This window comes from Halictus rubicundus, chromosome 1 (assembly GCF_050948215.1).
Source record: "Halictus rubicundus isolate RS-2024b chromosome 1, iyHalRubi1_principal, whole genome shotgun sequence".
NCBI classification, from domain to species: Eukaryota; Metazoa; Arthropoda; class Insecta; order Hymenoptera; family Halictidae; genus Halictus; species Halictus rubicundus.
The window spans coordinates 2792331-2812595 of NC_135149.1; the positions used below are offsets into that span (position 1 = coordinate 2792331).

General features: G+C 33.3%; 6 protein-coding genes across 8 annotated transcripts; 2 read left to right on the forward strand and 4 right to left on the reverse strand.

The window, feature by feature from the left end:
* Window positions 1-91: 91 nt before the first annotated feature.
* Window positions 92-2302, reverse strand: Wcd (U3 small nucleolar RNA-associated protein 18 homolog wicked). Its single transcript, XM_076785210.1, has 7 exons — window positions 2010-2302; window positions 1702-1923; window positions 1459-1630; window positions 1210-1395; window positions 938-1129; window positions 701-869; window positions 92-615 (listed from the first exon to the last, which is right to left on the reverse strand). The coding sequence occupies exons 1-7, from the start codon at window positions 2174-2176 to the stop codon at window positions 152-154; spliced, it is 1572 nt and encodes a 523-aa protein (XP_076641325.1). The 5' UTR covers window positions 2177-2302; the 3' UTR covers window positions 92-151.
* Window positions 2303-2763: 461 nt separating this feature from the next.
* On the reverse strand, window positions 2764-10115 carry LOC143352671 (sperm-associated antigen 6). Its single transcript, XM_076785351.1, has 10 exons — window positions 9998-10115; window positions 9506-9768; window positions 9232-9442; window positions 8977-9155; window positions 8737-8910; window positions 8527-8679; window positions 8320-8469; window positions 8089-8247; window positions 3792-3937; window positions 2764-2911 (listed from the first exon to the last, which is right to left on the reverse strand). Exons 1-10 carry the CDS (start codon window positions 10020-10022, stop codon window positions 2764-2766), a joined length of 1608 nt encoding a protein of 535 aa, XP_076641466.1. The 5' UTR covers window positions 10023-10115.
* LOC143352653 (uncharacterized) lies at window positions 2921-8070 on the forward strand. The gene is made up of 4 exons (XM_076785331.1): window positions 2921-3002; window positions 3242-3433; window positions 4769-5739; window positions 6547-8070. The coding sequence occupies exons 3-4, from the start codon at window positions 5527-5529 to the stop codon at window positions 6634-6636; spliced, it is 303 nt and encodes a 100-aa protein (XP_076641446.1). The 5' UTR covers window positions 2921-3002; window positions 3242-3433; window positions 4769-5526; the 3' UTR covers window positions 6637-8070.
* On the forward strand, window positions 9823-12242 carry LOC143352646 (uncharacterized). The gene is made up of 6 exons (XM_076785319.1): window positions 9823-10618; window positions 10767-10911; window positions 10987-11151; window positions 11214-11348; window positions 11436-11570; window positions 11649-12242. The coding sequence occupies exons 1-6, from the start codon at window positions 10341-10343 to the stop codon at window positions 11730-11732; spliced, it is 942 nt and encodes a 313-aa protein (XP_076641434.1). The 5' UTR covers window positions 9823-10340; the 3' UTR covers window positions 11733-12242.
* Window positions 11733-19007, reverse strand: Cul1 (cullin 1). Of its 3 annotated transcripts, XM_076785197.1 has the most exons (15): window positions 18540-19007; window positions 18304-18408; window positions 17508-17728; window positions 17256-17418; window positions 16960-17178; window positions 16635-16874; window positions 16264-16557; window positions 15925-16188; window positions 15672-15851; window positions 15358-15507; window positions 15151-15269; window positions 14933-15053; window positions 14746-14849; window positions 14454-14673; window positions 11733-14250 (listed from the first exon to the last, which is right to left on the reverse strand). In XM_076785197.1, exons 3-15 carry the CDS (start codon window positions 17669-17671, stop codon window positions 14170-14172), a joined length of 2319 nt encoding a protein of 772 aa, XP_076641312.1. In that variant the 5' UTR covers window positions 17672-17728; window positions 18304-18408; window positions 18540-19007; the 3' UTR covers window positions 11733-14169. The 3 variants fall into 3 exon arrangements, with proteins under 3 accessions (XP_076641312.1, XP_076641303.1, XP_076641294.1); XM_076785188.1 differs by having other exon boundaries at window positions 18304-19007; XM_076785179.1 differs by lacking the exon at window positions 18304-18408 and having other exon boundaries at window positions 18540-19006.
* Window positions 19008-19510: 503 nt separating this feature from the next.
* On the reverse strand, window positions 19511-20219 carry Tom7 (translocase of outer membrane 7). The gene is made up of 3 exons (XM_076785342.1): window positions 19980-20219; window positions 19803-19851; window positions 19511-19716 (listed from the first exon to the last, which is right to left on the reverse strand). The coding sequence occupies exons 1-3, from the start codon at window positions 20077-20079 to the stop codon at window positions 19701-19703; spliced, it is 165 nt and encodes a 54-aa protein (XP_076641457.1). The 5' UTR covers window positions 20080-20219; the 3' UTR covers window positions 19511-19700.
* Between the last annotated feature and the right edge of the window lie 46 nt (window positions 20220-20265).

Consider the following 20265-nt stretch of genomic DNA (forward strand, 5'->3'; position numbering starts at 1 on the left):
CATCAATTTCCATTACACCTTTTTCCATGTACAAATATAAAATGTTGTTTTGAAATAAAATGCGAACAATAATGAGGAAATTAGTGTTAAGTTACTTTTCTAAAAATGTTTTAATATCTTTATATATTATATTATACAACATACGTGACATCTAATAATTTCCGTAATGCTTTAATCTGTATAAAAAGGCACTACCGGATCTATTTGAGATGCCTAAGTAACCGCTACCCGGAGAAAAGCTGATGGCTTCGGGCATCGACATATTTGTTTGAAACGTTGGAAAATTCGAAAAGACAGTAAACGACGGTAAATGTGCCATTTTAAATGCATTATGCTTCTTATCCGAAGCCATTGCAAGTATCTCGGAATAAGAATTGAACTTTAAGCTGGTAACAGACGTAACAAGATTTAAGAAAATTTTTAAAGGTACAGGATTTTGATTTTCTAACACAGTTTTCGTGTCGTATAAGTTAACAACACCCTCCTTACTACCTGTCGCCAAAAATTGACCGCTCGGAGACATTGCGATAGATGCGCAAGTTAGACATCCATCGTCTATAGCACGATGTACACACGAACGACTATTTACATCCCAAATGTACATTTCAGAACTGTCTGCAGTTGTCCATAACAAAATTTAAAAACAATTATTAATGTTATATATCAAAGCCAATAGAAAAATATGCGCTATAACACTTACCGCCGTGTGTAACGAGCGTTTTGCTGTCCGGTGTGAAACATAACGCTCTACATCGTGCATTCATTTTCAAAGTGCCGACCAGTTCCTTCGATGAACTCGATAATAAATAAATTTCCCCTGCACGGCCACCAAAAGCTATCAATTTCCCATCTGGAGATACTTCGTAATCCTAAATGTTTATTTGGAAAGTTTAGGTAGTGTCACCGTAGAAATCTTTAGAAATATAGTTATACGAACCTGTATATTTGTAACTCCATGCGGTAATAGTATTTTATTTGTTTTTCCGCTAATGAGATTGTAGGAATGACAATATGGATAATATTGGGAACCGATTAGAACTTCTGTACCATCTCTTAAAAATTTTGCTACACTGATAGGAAATTTTTTGTATTGCATCGAATGCAGTTTATTATTTTCTATACCATCTATCTGTAATTATATAATCATTCAATATATTTTATATTTGGAGACATCAATGTAATTACTTACAATGTATAATAGGTAATTACCTGAAAGAGAGACAAAGTACCGGATGTACCGGCAACCAGTGCTACAGTGGAAGATGGATGAAATTCTACACTTGATATAATCGGTCCTTCTACATGTGTTTGTTTATTAATCGGATTTAAGGCTTTTATATCAATTATACTCTTGGGTAAGTTTCTCAGTTTTGGTTTCTCCAAATGACAACTATGCTGAAAAAGTACAGAATACTATTAAAAATAATCCAAATTTAAGGGATATCAGCTTTTTATTACCTTCAATATTTCATGATCTAATTCATCAGTGTTTTCTTCTAACTTTTTAAATTCAGCCCACTTTGGAGTGCCTACTAATTGTTTATACTTGTTATGCAGAAAGTCTTTATATAATTTTTCTGGAATATCAGCAGGTAAGTGTCGTTTCTGTGCCTTTGTAGCTGCTCGCATTCTAACATAAAGTATAATCAGAAAATGATAAATAAATTAAACAATAATGGTTTCGTGTGTGAATATACATACGAATATTGATCGTCGTCTTCATCAACCCATGCCTGTTGTCTCTGACAGTTTGCATCAACATTGTCATCGCTTTGTTCATCAGAATCGTCAATTGTATCAGTGTTTGCAGAGGTGCTGTCATTGACATTGATAGTCTTGCTTTCGTTCGAAATGGATTCGACGTCTTCGTTTAATAAATTGTTTATAATATCGCTTGGATCGCCAAACACGATTCTTTCTAACCTGTGTAAAACATTATGCATTAGAACTTACTAAATATATTCGAATGGCATTTACGAATCATTTTGCGAATCATATGAAAACTATACCTGGCTTCTTCTTCTGGATTGTATTTATTTTTCCGTTTCTTTTTTAAAGGCGCAGTAAATTTTTGATTGTACAGTGTCTTCGTAGGCATACGTTTCTTTGGAAACTTTATATGCACAGAGGATTTCTGTGCGACCATCTCATGTTTCTTTGCAGTCGTTTCGCTCATTTTTATAACTTATTCAAGTCAATACATAGCAAAATAATAAACAATTATGTATTTTCAACATATAACCTAAATAGCAACAGCGTTTTGCGATCACGCGGTCACGTTCAGAAACACATATGCATCAATATACATTGTACATACGTACCATACCATACCTTACCTTACCTAACCTAACCTACTGTACTCTACCACAGTGGTGTTTGTTGCCTATTTTTCTAATCTTGTTAAATTTATAATTGACCGTTAATGTTTAAAACCTGAATACAATGTATGCTTTACATTATTATCAATTTTGCTAAATCCCCGTATACGTCGGTCTGTAATTGAAGTTTTACGTTGTACATTATCTTTCACAAAAATTGTGTTACCACCAGTTAAGCATCACTGCTTGATTTTACCAATCGCAAATTGTCAAAGGAACGTATAAATAGAATAGTAATTTGTGAAACATATTTCAATTGAAATGTGATAAAAAGTTTCAATCAGCAATATTTGCTAAATAATTACTTTAATTTATCGCATCGTATTTAAACTATCGTTCGTAACAATCATGTATAATAAGAGTATCTGATAAGATAAATATCATTCTAACAATCTTCATTATGAGATGACAGAGTAGATTTGGAATCGGTATCAGAAAACGTATGTGTTTCCATTGCAAAAAGTGATGGACACTTTGGTTGATAGAGTTCGACTGCTTCCAGGAGACTGTCTGGATATCCAGGAGAATAATATCTAATGCCAATAAATGAAATGATTAAACTGATGAAAATTAGGTCGAAATTATACAGTACACGAATAAGCAATAAAATATCTTCGTAAACATGTAAGTAACAATCAGAGACTATTTTTTAAGTGACACACATCAAAAATATGTTATCGAGTCTATTTGTAACAAGAATCGTACGTCGACGATATGCAAAAGTGAAATTTCATAATTTGCGCGTGCAAATAATGTCATGTTCGATTGAAATTTTGAAAAGAAAACTACATGTGCACACGATTCGCATGTAAATTACAGAAATGATCGAGTTTCCATAAAATTATTGATCCATTAAACTTCAGGTTTCTATTTTTCCAATGCAATCAGCTGTGACAACATGGCGATCGCGCCGTGCATTAACTTGCCTGATTTAAATTAAGACACGCGAGATCCAGAAACGGAGCTGCAGCTGTTTGCATTCACTGTTGCTGTAAACTACTCTAAGAAGACTGGACTTTTTCATCGAAACAAATTTACGTTACCAAATCCCTTCGGTAAGTAAAACTCTACTAGTAGGGTTATGTCAAAAGCAACTAGTGCTTTTGATGATTATCTACTGTTGCCATTATCTTAACATGCCATACTCTTAGATATATACTGATGCTTCTGTGTATTACTCGACAAAATTTTGCAGTAATGCAAGCAATTCAACCTGGGTTAACGAATAAAAAATTGAATAATCATAATTGCCATAATATTTTGTCATTACAAGTGGAAAATTGTAAAATCTGACTTTCTTTTCACAAATTATTAATAATTGCAGATTTGTAAATTGTGTAAGGTGATGAATACGCCACGAGATACATATTAGTCCAAAGAATCTTTGCATAAATGTATAAGAGTAGGAACAACCTGACAATTTCTTCTGGAAAACAGCAATTGATAATTTGTATATATTCCGAAAGTGTCGAGCCAGGTTCTGCTTGAATTTCTTGAACTTTCTTTAAACCACCGGATGTTACGAATAGTCTTCTTGCCCTGGCATCGTTAGGTAAAATCTATATAAGGACAAAGTTATTAAGAAATTAAATCAAGTTTTCTGTATTGTTTAATACATTAATGTCCGCCAAGATGTATACGCGTATATATGTATATGAACATGTATATGAGTGGATGGTAAGAGAAACATTATTAGCAATCAGTTTGCGTGTTGCAATGCACCTAAGAATATGGCTCCTGACACATGACCTGCATACTGAATGCATTAGTCTAAATTGAATCCACCTACTTTCTATTATTTTCTCTTTTAATTCAGAAGGTTTTTGTAATTGTAAAGAATTAACATTATTAGAAAAATCTCGCTTGTAAGGAATAACAATTTTTTCAAAATTTGCATATATAATAGAGTATATACTTGACTATATTAATAAAAAAGGAATGATAATGATAAGAAGATTGTAAGGCACTTAAGATAAAATTTATTGCCAAACTTTTGTAATCGTGTAAATATTTGTTGGAATAGACGAAGCTTAATATGTATAATGTTTTTGTTGCTGTGACGCACTTTTAGATAACTGTTCAACAGTCAACATTTTCAACGGGAAAACAAATTGTTGTGAATAATTATTGTAGAAAATATTTATTGTAATATCATTACATGCGGTGTTGAGTTCGCAGTTGAATTCGAGTACCTTTTCCTTATTTTTCTTCGTCGCCTAAAAATACAGTATTTACGAAAATAAAATTTCAGATGAAAATCGTAGAAGATCGTGTCTTTTAACAATCTCTCGATATACTCAAAATTCTATATTTCTTCAACTAATAGTCAATTACCTACTTATACATACATGTATATACATAATGAAATGCAACTTATTCATTATTTTCAGATGAATGTGGGATTAAAGGTCAACAACCGCTTAAGAAACGAGAGAAGAGTCAATGTACCTTTAACAAAGCGATTGGAAAATTAATCTTAATCCGTGCGCATCTCTTTTATTATAAATTATAATTTTTTACTCTAAAATCAATTAGCATTTATAATAAGCAGAATTTTTGAATTTTTAAAGCGTTTTTGAAATAATTTACTAAAAGAAGTAGGCGTAGATGCGTGAAAAGTAAAACGAAATAATAAGTACCAAGCAGAGCTTTAAATACAACGAGTTTAATGAACTATTTGAAATAATTATCAAGGAAAACGAGAGCGAGAAAAGATAGAAAAGAGAAACTGTGAATTATCAGAGAATGCAAGAAGTAGGCAATTAAGAGTGCTACAAAGTCTTTTAGCCCAAGGCTTTGATAAGAAGACAGCTGCCTTAAAGTTCAAACACATAACAATAAAGTGATTAAAAGGGAGATGATATCATCATATATTAAAGGCAAATTGCACCGTCTTACACAGTACCATCGTCAGATTCCTAGCAAATATGTCTGATAGCAGTAAAATAAAAATCTGCAATTTATAAGATGCTAACTGATTGCTGAATCATTCAGTGTAATCAGAGAAGTTTCACAGGACACATCTGAAATTAATGTTGTACAACTGAGTAAGAATCGAGCAGTAAATGTTAATTGATCGTAAAACGTGAACATACAAGGCGACACTGATCCGCAATATTAAACAGGAAAGTAAAGCATACTAATAGACATGATAAACAATCAACATTGTGTTATTCTAAACTCGGGAGAGACCAACAGCTATCACCAGCCGGTCTCTGCTAAACCATCAGTTGTTTCTGTATCGAGTATCGATTCGGATGTAAGTGATAGAAGAGATGTACGCGAAGAACTTTATGCTGGCATTTTCAGAAGACACAGGAAGACTATACTTGTATTAGGAAGTTTTCTCAAGATGCTGAGGGTGAATAGAAACATGAACAATTATGCTAGTATTAAACCCAATGATGACAATGACGAGTAAAAAAATCATTTTGTTGTATAAATGGATCAGGAGACCAAAGTTATCTTTTTATTTATGATGATAATTACATAAACGATATTATTGCTTTGTAAAAAGGAATTTAAGTACATTTTGATCATAAGAATGATTACAATGATTCTATCAATTTCATTTCACAAGAGAACAATATTGTCGTCGGTCTAGTACTTATTAATTATTTCATCTAGAAGACATCTTGTCTTTTAAATGCATAACTCATTTGTGTAAATACTTGACTTTCAATTATGTGTTACTATTACATATGATTCTCAAGTATGTTTACCACAATGACTATGCAGATCATAAAATTCTGCTTATCAACGTGATTTCCTGCACATCAGATAAAACAATGAGATATGAACGTATCCTACATACTTTGTTACACACTAATGCTTATTGTGTAAATTTCTTTTGCAGTAGCACAGCAGAAGTCGTATCTTTATTTGAGAAAATTCCGAAATTATAATCTGCACAAAATATTGTATATTGTACTTTTTACAAGGCAACATTTTCCTGCTAAATGACTTATTAATTTAATTGTAGAAGATGTTATGCTAATTGAAAAATTATTTTTCGTATCGTAAGCTGTTTTACACTTTTGTTCTCCACATTAGAGACATCCAAGTTGTAACATTAACGAAAATGTTGTTGATTTCCTTTGTAAAAACGAATGGTCAGCTTTTTTTGCATTTTTCGATAATATAACTTGTTTTTTTTTTCATTTTTCAGAGGTACTTGGACAGATTGCATGCTCTGAACCGAGTATATGCCTTAATTGCTTTACAGCTCGAATTTGTCATGCAACAGAAATTCTGGTAACTTTTTATTATAATGGCAGTAACTACGAGGCATGACTTCACAGTAGAAATTGAGTTTTACTTTCTTTTGAACGTCTGATTTATTATTTATCGTAAATCGTAAAAATGTAGTTTTTACTAAAAAAAATTTTCAAATGATCGAACGAATGCGAGAGCAACAAAAAATATTTTTACTTGTGCGAAAGTAACTACTCTACTGCCGATTGCATCTTACGCAGTTCTTTATATGTATCTCTATAAAAGTTAACGGTGCCATTCGAATAAATAATAAATGACGGTTAGCTTGCTTGGGATGCAAATGCATTTACCGTTAGTACTATGATCAATGAGCTTAACATTTATCAAAACTATAATTCAAGGCACGTAATAATAAGATTTGTACATTACATTAATGTATTACCGCAAGTATCAAATCAATGCCTTATTAATCGACAGTTTCATGGACTGTTACTTTCATTGAACAATGATTAATGTTTACTTCTAACTTAATCATTCTTTGTTACGTGTATCTACAATGTTTGTACATTCGGTCTCTTTATATCAAATACTGCCATTAGAAAATACACCGTGGTACAATAGACGCAAGTAGGGAGTAGCTTGAGGAACAAGTATGTTTAAATATTTCATATTTTCATTGAAGTTTTTCAACAAAAAAACATTCGACAATTCAATCGTCCTCGTACTTTAGCCGAACCATTTACTGTCGTAAGACTGAGAAATGTGCTTTTTTGGAACTTAAAATGTGCCATAATATTTATTAGAGATACATGAAGAGATAAATGAAAAAACTTTAACTACTTTATGCTATTACCGATTCTTTTACTTTCTATTATTCTTACTGTCAAACAAATACAATAACACGCAGCATATCGAAGTATATTGTTATATTTTACTAGAAATATGTAACGTTCGATACTTGTGTTGAATAGGATTAGATTAAAGTTTCTGTCATCTGAAAAAATTACAATACGAACAAAAAGAAAACAAACAAGCGAATAGTGAACGCGATAAGAACAATTGTACTGGAACCGAATAAACCATCGTACTATGCGTGTACCAAACTAGTATCACATAATCAGAGCCCTAATTGTTAGGATGCTATTTGTGGTATAATAGTTTTTATGTGATAAAAAAGAATTATTCGCAATATATTGCTGTTTGAACAGTTTTTCTATAAAACGACATTGTACAAGAAAAAAATTTGATTTTTTATGTAACTGTTATTTAACAGAGATGCAAAATAGTCACTAAATGTTACTCCTACATGATTTGTTACATAGTTGTACGTAATAAATAAAAAACCGCGAATGATTTAATTACAAGGTATAGCATAAGTACTATTTCATTTATTCTATTGTTATGCTCTAGTTTGTAAGTTCTAAGCGCAACTTGTACAAAAATATGTATAAAGTAAAGAATTATATACCAGTTAAAATGTCATTGTATCTCTTACCTTGCTATATTGTCCAAGAACATACTTCAAAATATTCGGTGGAGCATCGTGTATCAGAGGTTCCAATGCTTCGATATACATGCATCGCTGTAGTACTTGTTTTAATGTTACATTACATTTTAGTTTGAGATCCTCGGAGCTATCTGAATCGTTATAAAGCTAAAAAGCATTCGAAAATTAATAACATTTTGTAAGTAAGTGCAGTATAAAGTAATTGACATGGAGTTTTACTTGTAGTAACTTTGGAAGAATGTTTGCAACTGCAACTGCTTTTGCATGCTCTGGAGTGTGTTTACCAATCTGTCCAATTGCCCATGTAGTAATTGCAAGTGAATGTTCATCCTTCTCTTCGTGTAACACGGAAGACAATTGAATAATTCCCTAAGATGGACATTTTCTTTTAGAACACTATTGTAACAGAGTACTATTTTGCCATACTTTGGATCCAATAACTGCAATGGCTAATTGATCAGAATGTCCAGCAATGTAACCGATTGCCATTATTGCTGGTAATATAGCTGCTAATTTGGATGTACTGATCAGTTCTATGAGTGCACCAAGACCTCCAATATTTACAATCAGCTGAGCCATCTAAAAACAAGTATAATTCATATATGACTAGAAGATTAAGGGGTGCAGTCAACATACTTCAATAGTGTGTTTGCAAATTTCTCTGGTCAGCATAGCTGCTGCTTTAACAACACATTCATCGGGGTGTGCCATATGTTCGAGGACACTAGGAAAAACCTCGGCTTCGATGATAGATTCTGCCAAGTGTACAGTATGCTTTGCTATACTGCTCAGTGCAAAAAGGACTTGACGCTGTATGTATTAGTAAGAACCATAATGTCGTATTATACAGTCATGCGGCATCTATTACTATTTCACCTTTAGTTTTGCATCAGGATTAGATAACGCTTTCGCGAGAAAAGGAACAGCCCCGGCATTCACTATCAATTCTGCAAGATCTTTGTCGTGCTTGCTTATATCGCAAAGAGCGGATGCGCCGATTTGTTTCAAATATAATTCCGGTTCTTGCAGACATAGAACCAGAAGGGGCACCGCGCCTGTCAATCACACGATATTGAAATTCTCAAGCTGAAATTACCGTAGTGAATTACTAAAGATATTGTATTAAGCTACCTGCGTCAACTGTGGCTTGAGCCAAATTTTTATTGTGTCTTGCAATGTATCCTAATGCCCAAGCTGCAGATTCTTTTACACCAGCATCAAAATCTTCTAAGCAAACCATTATAACTTCCAGTCCATTATTTTGAATTATTATGGCTGCCATTTCAGGAGAGTGCTTAGCTATCGCTCGAATAACAAACAAAGCTGCTTTCTTATAAAATTTCTGTAAGAAACATTACAATTAAGCTTCTAAGAATAAAAAGGGAGATGTAATAAACGCCCATACATTTTGTTTAGCAATATTTTTCAACAGCTGAGGTAAAATATCTTTCCTTATAATAGCTTCTGCCAGTCGATAGTCGTTGTTTGCTATTTTCCCTAAAGCTACAGCTGCCATGTGTTGAATGGATGGCACAGGGTCTGTCAGTAAAGGATGTAAGAGATCCAAAACTCCAGCAGCTTCTAAACATTCTATATTATTTGGTCTCGTGGCAAAATCTGCAATGGATTGCACGAAAAGCAGACGAGCCCTTTGGTACTGATCAAAAACTGCAATAAAAACCCCGATCAGTATTAGGTATTAATTTTACAAACCAGCATATAATTCAATGTAAAAAATGTGTTTGTAATTCTTTTAAAATTCACGCAATGCATATTCGGATACAAAGTTATAAAAGGAAAATAGTGTTTAATCGCAACGATCGTGCAGAAACTGTCATCGCGATAAACCTTAAACTCTTTGACAAATATCTTTACATAGTAACATTTCAAACTTTACCTTGCAAAATGGACCGCGCTGTCATTGCGATTGCAAACGAATTTTCAACATCACCCCACGATATTTACACTTTGACTGCGTTTTCGTGCTAATTGCTTGAACGAGTCTATCGTATATTTGAAAGCGAAAAACTGCCGCCTTTTGCGCATGATACGTTAGGTATAGCGCAGCGATTCTATAAACAAACATAAGCAGGTGTTTCACTCGGATAGAAAAGCGTAACAACATGAGTTGTCAAACAGAGAATTATTACAAGAAAATATAGTTTATCATATGTAGCTTAATTATTAGTTGCTTACATACTGTAATATTTACCAGTAAGGCTTTTAATTGGCATCGAAAGATGACCGAAGACCTGTTAATTAGAGAGAAAGAATTCCGTCAACTCAATCAAGAACTTGAACAAAGAGCGAATGATCTAATGAAAAACATAGATCGCGTTATAAACATTTATAATAATGAACATTCGATGCCCAATACAAAAATGCGATTAACGAATTCCACGAACGAACAAACAGAAATCACCGGAAACTTATTAACACGAGAAAATGAGAATATCCAAGTTTTGATTAAACGAGATGGATCCTTACCGTACGTCTTCGGAGCAGTATCTTCAAAATTGTAAGCAGGAGATCGATACAATTATTTACTCGTTTTTTATTTATTCACAATTATTATTTAATATTTCTGTTAAGTCTGTAAAGCACGATGACGTCATTTTTAATTTTTATTGAATAAGCGCATATATTTTGTAAATTTTTCTATATAGGAAAACGGATGCACAAAAGGATCATGTAGACAAAGCATATAAAAGAGGAAATTTAGTCCATGAAACAATTGTTAATCTATTTAAGACGAAAATAGATATGTTGCAAAAGGAACTGCAAACATTGCATGTTGAATATAGAAAGAAGGTGACAAAAAATTTAACGTGTAATCATTCAAATATTTTATTGACTCATTCAAAATTTATATCTTGTACATTGCAGTGTGATGTCTACAAGGACTCGGAAACTGAACACAAAAAAATTGAAACAAAATTGCAAAATGAAATAGAGTCGTTACAAGATACAATTGCAAAGCTGGAGATCACAAACAAGGAATTGCAGAGTCAATCTCAGGCATTAAATACTGAAAGTTCAATTATAAAAAAGGTACAAGATTAGAAGCTATTAAAAGTAACATTCAATAAATTTTTAATAAATAATTTTGGTAGGATTTGGACAAACTCCAGAAACAAATTAAAACATTAAATCAACAGTCTAACAATTATAGTATGAGACTGAATAGGTCATTAGAAAATAATAACAAACTAAGAAGTGCACTGAAATGTTCCCAAATAGAAGAAAAGGTACATACATAATTATACATGTAATATATGTTATGCTATTTATGTTGGTTTAAACTCTAAAGTTTATCCACTGCGATGTATGATTAGGAATTAAGAAATCAAGTCAGGAAACTACAGGATGAGAAAAAACTGGCTGTCAATAATCTAGGAAAACAACTTACAGAAATAGTCCAAGCGTTTAAAAAACAGATGTTAGTTATAGATAACTTAAAAAAGCAAAATGTATGTATCTATTGAAGTTGTAAATAACTAAAAGAAACGGTCGCTATATGTATATTAATATTACCTAATATTTTCTAGGCATGCTTAATTACTATTGGCCAATTAAGATTCACGAAAGAAGATTTTCTGAGATTATTGGATCAAAAACCCGAGTGCTTATGATAAATTGTATATAAAACATTTATTGAATGACTGCTACAACTTATACACTGTGAAAGATGGAATAATTCCATTTCATAGCTACAAGTATTATACAATTTTATTTTACAACATGTGTTTCTTAACAATAATCTTCACAGAAAAAGTGTTTATGTATCCTCACTTCGTATATTACCTGTCAGAGTATTGTGATTTTTGAATACCTGATTTTTAACTTAGGATTTTGTACTAGAGTTTTAATCTGATTTTTTCCTTTTTAATTGTTTCTTACTTCAAATAAATATACTTTTTAAATTACGGCATAATCGTAGCAATTATTCGATTGCGCTATACAAAATAGTGATGATACTCGATAAGTTAATGGGATCTATAACAAAAGATTCCAAAGCAAAATATATAAAAGGTGGGCTCATGGTTACCATGGAAATCATACATTCTAATGATATTCTATCTCAATGTTACACTTTCTATCGTTCAAAAATAATTCGATAAAAATTACAAAAAGATATACAATTGATTTCCATTGCAACTGTACTGAATCGAACGTTTCTACTTTAGACAAGATTAAATGATTTTTTAAAACTTATTTACACGTTAAGTCCTATTTTGTGCACGAGCAATAAAAATGGACAAACAAGGAATTTTAACTGCATATGTACAAAAATCAAGATATTAATATGCTCCATAGCTAGCATGTGTAAAATGATCCTCACGATTTTTTCCGTACACAATGCACGGTAATAGGGCACATATTGAAAATTAAAATGTTCAGCATTAAAAAACAAAAAAAAACTATAGATGATATTTTCAATTGCGTTAAGCACAGATTTTATAAATTTTAATCCTGGCAGTGGAGAATTCTGTAGATGTTATAGCTTAATATACCGTCGTATGTTTTCTAAACCTACGAGAGTAATCGAATCTATAGATTTTCACATGGAATCAATTAAACGACGTCAAACATCATAAAAAAGTGAATAAACATAATGTATGTACATGCATATCCGTATCTTTCGACGAATACGTGCTGCACAATCTACTCTGAACAATTCAATGCTTCATCGTTCGAATTGATGCTAACTTTTTTATTTTAATAAAATATATTAAGTTAATATTTTTTTGCTTTTCATAATTGAATATCAAGACATTATCTCATTTTCAAGTAAGTTGGAATTTAATTTTTCTTGGTTTTAATTACAATGACTTTCAGTTTGGGATCCGTACTTCCTATCATATTTCTCTGCCTTTTTACATGTCAACTCCAAAGTCGTGGTAATATTTGCAAGCATTAAATTGATATATTTTTATATATTGTGGTTTACCATATCGTTCTTAATATTAGTGGCATCGATGGATTAACAATCATCGTCCGGTTAGTAAAATTAAATTTGAAGCCACTTCTTGTGCCTGCATTCAAAGTTATAGCATACCACGAATTTTCATTCTTTTTTTATTTTATATTGCACTGTGAACATCTAATGCATTCTAATTGCTAAAAAGGTATAATTTTGAAAAAACCATATTCGAATAATTTGTCTCGAATATTTGATACATTCAGCATCAACAAGGAGAATTCATTAGTCTCATATTTTAAATGTTATTTTCACTTAATGGATGAATCGAGCTTTCTAAGCTTTTTTAGGTACAATGTATACAATTCATATTTCTTAGTCAATCCATGATCTTTACACAACCACTCAATAATTGTACTTTTTTTTTCAAAGACTGCCAGCCATTTGAACTATTGATTTGAAATTGAGACTGCTCTGAACGAAAGAACAACTCAATTATTCGCATTTCTGGGGCAGTTTCATTTATTCAGTGGTACAAAATTTTGTTCCTTATACACGTGATTACTAGCAGGACTTCGCAATTGCTAAAATGCATTACTATCTATGTGCTTATATGAATTTACGACACGTTTCGTATTCTATAATACAAATAGCTGAAATTATGTTTCCTTTTTTATAGCTTTTCGATCTTTTTGAATTATGCGACTTACGATGTACCCTGAATTTTTTTTCTTTATCAGTATTTTATTCACAGAATATATTTTCTTGTTTTACCTTTCTGACATTTAGTCGCTTATTTTCTTCCATTTTATTAAACAGCTTTAGTTCGAAGAACATCGTTTTCTACTATCGTGTCTAAAGTTTTGTATCGATAAATGTTTTTCAAGTAACTTATTCCAAAGACGGCACAGACAGTAACACACCTAGCAGCTTGACTATGAAATAATTTTATTAATATATTATAAAAACCACTCTAAATGCGACCAGAGGGACAACATGGTACAAGGGCATCCATGTACAAGGAAAATATATGAGATTCAAAATACGAGACTTAAATAAATATTTCGAGTATGTAGCAATGAGATTGGAGAGTCATCTTTCTTTTGCGTATATGGTTGCTGCTGTATCGTTGTCCTAGATCAACTTGATCATGCCAGGTAGCTATAAGTGTCCTTTTGACCTTCTGTGCGCTCCAGATATTCTTTTTCAATTAAAATATCTATACATTTCTGAAAAAGCAAAATCGTTAAGATTTCCATTAAGACTACATTTTTCTTATTCCTATGAACTTTCAGACATCTGATTTCGATTGATTGACGGTTTCGTTTTATCAGAGCAAATCGACAAATCGGTAGATCAGAGAAGGCAGAATCGGTCGACAAGCTCTCGAAGATTTATCTGATTACACAGAGACATTCTTATCCGTACTTACCTTAATAATATGTACTCTTGGCTTGAACCTAGAGCTCAACTGGTTCAATACTTCAGCCACCAGTTGCTGATGCTTCGATACTTTCCTCATTTTCATAATCCTAACGATCGCTGCCTGAATCAAAAGTTTTCTATCTTCCTCTATGTGTTTATGTGTGGTTTCTTGTTCGATTTTCAATTCCGTTTTCATTGGTATATTAATGTTTACTCTTAGTTTCTTGCTATTATAAAAATAATATACCAATATAGAATCGTTGACGAAATCAATACTTCATATAAGCAAATACACATACTTTTTATATCCTGTGAACAGTTCCACTGTCGACAATGGAGTCAATTCAGTTACATCGTCTGCAGTCGACGTTAACAGTTTCGATTTTAAGAGTATTTGTATCACCTGCAATATTAAAAATATTTTCTCAATACATATTTCAATATTCTTTATTTTTAACGTTTCTCAACACCGATACCGATACATACTTGGAACAGGAAATCCATTTTTATTTGTGTTGCATCGTGCAATTGCTGTATTGTCCATACTGTGGATCCGTTAAATTGTAATAAAACAGCCATTTGAAAGGTAGATGCTTGTAACGTGTATCTATAATTAAAATAGTATTTACCACCGCCTCTTCGTAAATGCTACAATAAGCTTATAAAAATAATAACGCGTCTCTCTTTTACGTATAAGTTATTACCTATTTTTAAAACAATTTGTGTGTAATTCTCCTTTTGACATATTGTATAACCAACTCAGCTTCCTTCCACTATGCTGTGAACTATAGAAAGTGGTAAACCTATGTACAGATCGTTCTAGCTGTAATATATAATACAAAAGTGATGTATGTTTAATATTCATAATTCTAGTCCAAATTGTTGGTGACTTCTATCGGGATAGAGTTTACCTCGGTTGGTAATGAGAAAGTAAAAGTTTGTAAAAACGGCCATGAACCAGACGATAACACTTGTATACTGAAATCTATATCCAGCGGTTCAGCAGAATTTGTCAAGTGTCTTTTAAACTGCTCGTTTAGGTCCTTTGATACGCCGATATCCTGTGGACAGACTGCTATAATCCAAATGTTATACAACTTTTTCAAATGTTAATGTTACACAATATAAAAATAATTTCCTACAGAAACAATAATGAATCCATTGTGTCCGATATGCGAAATTAATACGAATGATAGCAATACAGCTTTTTAGGCTGACACAGTACCTGGAACATTCGTTGTAATTTTGAAGTGTATTCGAAACCACAAGCTTGTTTTAATTTCGAGATCATAGAAGCCTCTGCATCGTCACTGGCCGACATATGTTGTACTAAACGTTTTGCCAGCATTTTGCTATAGAATTTTTGAAATACATCCTTGTCTTCGATGTATTTAAATACTACCATCTGTAAGTGAAAAGTATTAACGAGAACCAGACTCGACTCGATAATCCCTATTCGTTACGCGATCTTTACTCACAACTTGATTGAGTGTATCCTCAAGTTCTGCCTCCTCAGGATTTTTGCTACTCTTCTTCAACAACAGATCACAATATTTTGCTAGTAACTCTGGTGATTTACTGCTACTATTTGCTGATCGAGTTACCGAGTTATTATTAATAAATCTTCCACAAGCCTTGTCGAGAGCTGCCACGAACCCACTGTCGTTGTTAAATGCAACAAGTACTAAAGCATTGTATTTTTTATGGATCTCTAGAGTCGTGTTCACGTAAACCTTTGGATCCTGCAATGGAAAGAAAGCTAGTTAACGCGACCATCACGACCACGATCACGACCATAAAGTTAGTAGGCAACGTACATTACATGCAGCTTCACCGCATTTATCGATAGCTGCAAGTCCTTGATTCGTTATATGACTTTCTAAATGACTTCTTAGTTCACCAAGAGCATTAGGTATCCTCGTTGCCAGTTGATACATTCGACCCAAATCTGCATTTTTGTCAGCATTTAAAAGATTTTGAAATTCAGAATGAAATATATCTAAATGCTTTTCAATTAACACTTTCTCGCATGTTTTTGCCAATCTTTCACAAGTTGTTTGATGCAAGTAAACGTGAACCCGTTTTCGTTCTTCTAGCAACCTTTGTTCTACCTGTGATCGAATCATCAGAGATTGTAAGTTGTTCATCTACAAAGTGTACAAAAGTTAAAGGAATTATTTGTTCGAACCTTTTTCATATACTCCGTAACTGGATTTTGTCTGAGGAATTCCGAACTTTCACGTGTATAAAACCTTTCTGTATCTTCAAGAAAGATATTCTCAAACGAATCTTTGTAAACAGAAAGATTATGTCCGTCCTCGTTCAAACCCAATTCTACGTAACAATTAATTACCCCACTGACTAAGCGTGTGTTTATTGTTTCTCCATTGCGTTCTCTTTCTATTAACTTAAGCACTGCATTTGTAACCTGGAACATAGCACGTATAATGTTAATATGTTATGTTGGAGCATAGTCTGTGTAAGTGCTTTGCGACAAACTTGGAATAACTTACTTGTTTATTTAAATGCTTAAATAAGTTTTCTCTCCATGTAACCAGGGCTAACTGATAAATTTCATAAACATGTTTACGTCCCTCGTCGCTTTCCCTGCGTACCCAGTGACGATTTAGATATGCACACACGCCATGTAAAACTTTGCTACTAAATTGATACTCTTCCCACTGCCTCGTATAGAATTGTAGTACATCTTCGTCCATCAAGTCTACACCATGCTGCATCAAGAAAAATTTAACAATTATGTTAAATATTTTGTTTTTCCTCTAACATACAGAACATTAATAGAATTTACCTTCAATAAACTAATGAGATAATTTCTAAGAAAGTCACGTAAACGTTTATATAATTCCAATCCGACTAACTGTGCACCTCCTTGAGAAATTTGTCCCTTCTTGGTTTTGGTCGATGTTCTATTTAATTGTTGATGAACGCTCGTACAATAATCGTATACATGTCTGTTGGATTATGTAATGTATTAAGGAAATTACTAGATCTTAGGCGATAACATTGTTATCTTCATTGCTCTTACAAGTGCAAAGGATACGTATACAATTCTATATATCTTGGCTTAGACATGCATTGTCTGTTATAAACTTGTTCGATACCCTCTCGAAGATCTCCCCAGATTTGATCTAAATCTATTTGTCTGAGGCCTGTTGAGCCTGCGTAATAACTCCCAGCTCCTCCACTGCCTCGATACCCTGACATCCTATTTCTATACGCTTGTCGAGTGAGCGTCACTGTTACTACTTCCTATAATAATTTCTGTTGGAAAAACATAGGAAAGAAGTAGCTATCGTGTCAGATATAATATAGAATTCAAAGTAAATGTACAGGGTCCAGGGAATTAAAACAAATATTGAACGGTGATGCTTACAGTTTTACTTTCATTTATATAAAGGTATACAACATCGTCGTATATACTTTGTTAGGTGTAAACCAAAAGACAACGAGAACAAAAAACAAAAACAGAATGCTCCGTTTGTGCAATTAGTTTTAAAGTACATTACATTTGGTGCTTCCAATGAGCTATCGATAGTTTCACAATGTTGATGTCACAACTACTTGCTTATGCACATACTTGAGGCTGTTGAAAACTGCTTTGTACAACTATAAATAAAACTGCGTGAAACGTTTTTTTTTTGCGCGTGTGTACGTCGAATGTTAGAAGAGCGAGAGAGCGAGAGAGAAAGACTAAGTGAGTGAATGAGAGAGAGAGAGCGAGAGAAGAGAGGGAGAGAGAGAGAGAGAGCGAATATAGGTTCGACCGGACATAAAAATATCCATGAAAAACGATGGTTTACGCGGAAAGGGTTAATCGGTAGTTGGAAGATCCATACCGAAGTAGTTATATCAGGATGCGCATCGTTAGTAGTGGCTCCGATCTTTGGTCAGGGAACTTCGGACCATTGAAAATCTTGGTGCTATAACACTACTACCCGTCACTATCGGTGATCCAGATGAAAAGTAATTCGCAGGAACGAGTCCAGCGCAGCCCGTCGCCATCAGGGAATTGGTTTTTTTTGTCGGTAAAACGAGGGAAGTGTGCATCGTGAGACGGAAAATGTACACTCACCTGTCGACGTTCACCACCGCATAACAGGCAGGGTTGGACAAGGGAGTTCTCGTGAAAATCTGGTGGCCACCTCTAACGATCACCGCTACTCTGCTTTACATACGCATCGATGGGAAATTTTCACTGCCTCCAATTATTATTTCTTTGCTGCCCGTGGTGACAAACACGGCAGATCCACGAACCTAAAATCTTGTGTCTCAATGTACCCAAAAACTGATCACGGTTGTGATCTGCTACTTCTGACAGGTTAGGTGCCACTGTTGCCAACAAAACGACGCGTTTCACAGTTTCACCACATGAAGTAAGTATTCTGCATGCCTCACAAGAAGTCCTCTGACAGGAATTCTGGAGCCAGGAATTGCTAAATGCCATTCGATTGGGTCATTCCACAGGAACTTTCGATTCTAGCTGAATTATTGGCTAAAGTGTGTGACGTCAAAGCCTAACCATTGGGTGCGAGCGAGGACCCCTCTTGCCTCTGTGCTGTCTCAAGAGACTTCTTGCGAGGCACGCAGAGTATACTCTGCGGTTTACCGAGCATGTCAGTTTTATCAGGCTTTATCAACGGATCCACGTTCCCATTAGATGTTCTTACAATCAGATTTCTTTTTTATTTATTGGATTTTATTGATATATCTTTGTCTCATAATTGAGATCAGCGAACGAGAAACAAGATAAAGAATAGAATCGTAACAAGAACTGTATAACTTTTCGAGAATGACAACCACAAAAGTTCTGCGAAATCGGATCGTTTTTAATTCGGCAATGTTGGATGCATTGCTCGTGAGACGATCTGCCAAAATTTGAATAACTATTACCAATTTTCTTGACGTTATGTACATTTTGGAGGTTTCAATATTCGTTCGAACAATGATTATGCAACTATGATGTGTAAGACACCTTTTCACATTTTCTTAATATTTTCAATATTTAAAGACAAATATAACCTATTATTAAAACACGTTTCGGAATATAATCAGAAATTTTTTATTTCATCTCGTTTAACATTATGCTAACATTTTCTTGCTAATAATTTTATAGTGTCGTCTAAGCAATGATGAATATACGTAGTAGACTTAACAAAAATATAGTAAACATCGATAGATCAACTAGGACATTGTATTGGAAATAAAAAAAGGAATGATGCTGTAACGGATATATTTATTGCCACAGTAAGCTGAAAAAGCGGATATCAAAATATTACAATTATTTCAAAGGGACTTTGCATTATGTTACATTAAAAACATTTCGAAAAAAACTTACTTCATGATGGTTAATTCTGGCGTGCCCGGTTCAGCGCCTTTTCTGAATCCTGCGTAAACGATAAATCGATTAATTGCACAAATTCGTTTCATCTCTACCGTATTTTCGTAAAACCGGACAGGTAGAGTTACATTTGCGATAAATAACAAAGAATGTTAAATAAAATACAAGTCTAACCTAAAAATAATATCGTGGGAATAAAACCCCAGTGGAATATGACTTTGCTCACGTCTATGACAGTTGCAATTTTTTGCTTTGTGCTCGGACTCAATGCCATTTTTCTAAGAATAATTTATAAAATTTCAAAATTATCACGTGCGAAATGTTGTAATCAATCCTCGTCGCAAAGATATCGTGCAATGTGCAATACAATTCGACTCGATTATTCGATTATTTTTACAGTCACGGATAATAAAATATTATAGATGAGCGACTAACGCGCTGCTTTGGTAGGGTGACCCTG

What these genes read in the sequence shown, in the direction of transcription:
- Wcd (XM_076785210.1), bottom strand. Translation starts at nt 2,176, where the DNA reads ATGAGCGAAACGACTGCAAAGAAACATGAGATGGTCGCACAGAAATCC. An exon ending in GTACTTTGTCTCTCTTTCAG is followed by an intron (nt 1,130 to 1,209) that starts GTAATTACCTAT and finishes ATATAATTACAG; the next exon opens with ATAGATGGTATAGAAAATAA. An exon ending in AACGCTCGTTACACACGGCG is followed by an intron (nt 616 to 700) that starts GTAAGTGTTATA and finishes GGACAACTGCAG; the next exon opens with ACAGTTCTGAAATGTACATT.
- Cul1 (XM_076785197.1), bottom strand. Translation starts at nt 17,671, where the DNA reads ATGTCAGGGTATCGAGGCAGTGGAGGAGCTGGGAGTTATTACGCAGGC. An exon ending in AGGATACACTCAATCAAGTT is followed by an intron (nt 15,852 to 15,924) that starts GTGAGTAAAGAT and finishes TTTCACTTACAG; the next exon opens with ATGGTAGTATTTAAATACAT. An exon ending in CTTTCTCATTACCAACCGAG is followed by an intron (nt 15,270 to 15,357) that starts GTAAACTCTATC and finishes TATATATTACAG; the next exon opens with CTAGAACGATCTGTACATAG.
- LOC143352653 (XM_076785331.1), top strand. Translation starts at nt 5,527, where the DNA reads ATGATAAACAATCAACATTGTGTTATTCTAAACTCGGGAGAGACCAAC. An exon ending in GTTTTCTCAAGATGCTGAGG is followed by an intron (nt 5,740 to 6,546) that starts GTGAATAGAAAC and finishes TTCATTTTTCAG; the next exon opens with AGGTACTTGGACAGATTGCA.
- Tom7 (XM_076785342.1), bottom strand. Translation starts at nt 20,079, where the DNA reads ATGGCATTGAGTCCGAGCACAAAGCAAAAAATTGCAACTGTCATAGAC. An exon ending in TCCCACGATATTATTTTTAG is followed by an intron (nt 19,852 to 19,979) that starts GTTAGACTTGTA and finishes TCGTTTACGCAG; the next exon opens with GATTCAGAAAAGGCGCTGAA.
- LOC143352646 (XM_076785319.1), top strand. Translation starts at nt 10,341, where the DNA reads ATGACCGAAGACCTGTTAATTAGAGAGAAAGAATTCCGTCAACTCAAT. An exon ending in ATGTTGAATATAGAAAGAAG is followed by an intron (nt 10,912 to 10,986) that starts GTGACAAAAAAT and finishes TGTACATTGCAG; the next exon opens with TGTGATGTCTACAAGGACTC. An exon ending in AAAGTTCAATTATAAAAAAG is followed by an intron (nt 11,152 to 11,213) that starts GTACAAGATTAG and finishes TAATTTTGGTAG; the next exon opens with GATTTGGACAAACTCCAGAA.
- LOC143352671 (XM_076785351.1), bottom strand. Translation starts at nt 10,022, where the DNA reads ATGACAGCGCGGTCCATTTTGCAAG. An exon ending in AAAATATTGCTAAACAAAAT is followed by an intron (nt 9,443 to 9,505) that starts GTATGGGCGTTT and finishes TGTTTCTTACAG; the next exon opens with AAATTTTATAAGAAAGCAGC. An exon ending in TCAAGCCACAGTTGACGCAG is followed by an intron (nt 9,156 to 9,231) that starts GTAGCTTAATAC and finishes TGTGATTGACAG; the next exon opens with GCGCGGTGCCCCTTCTGGTT.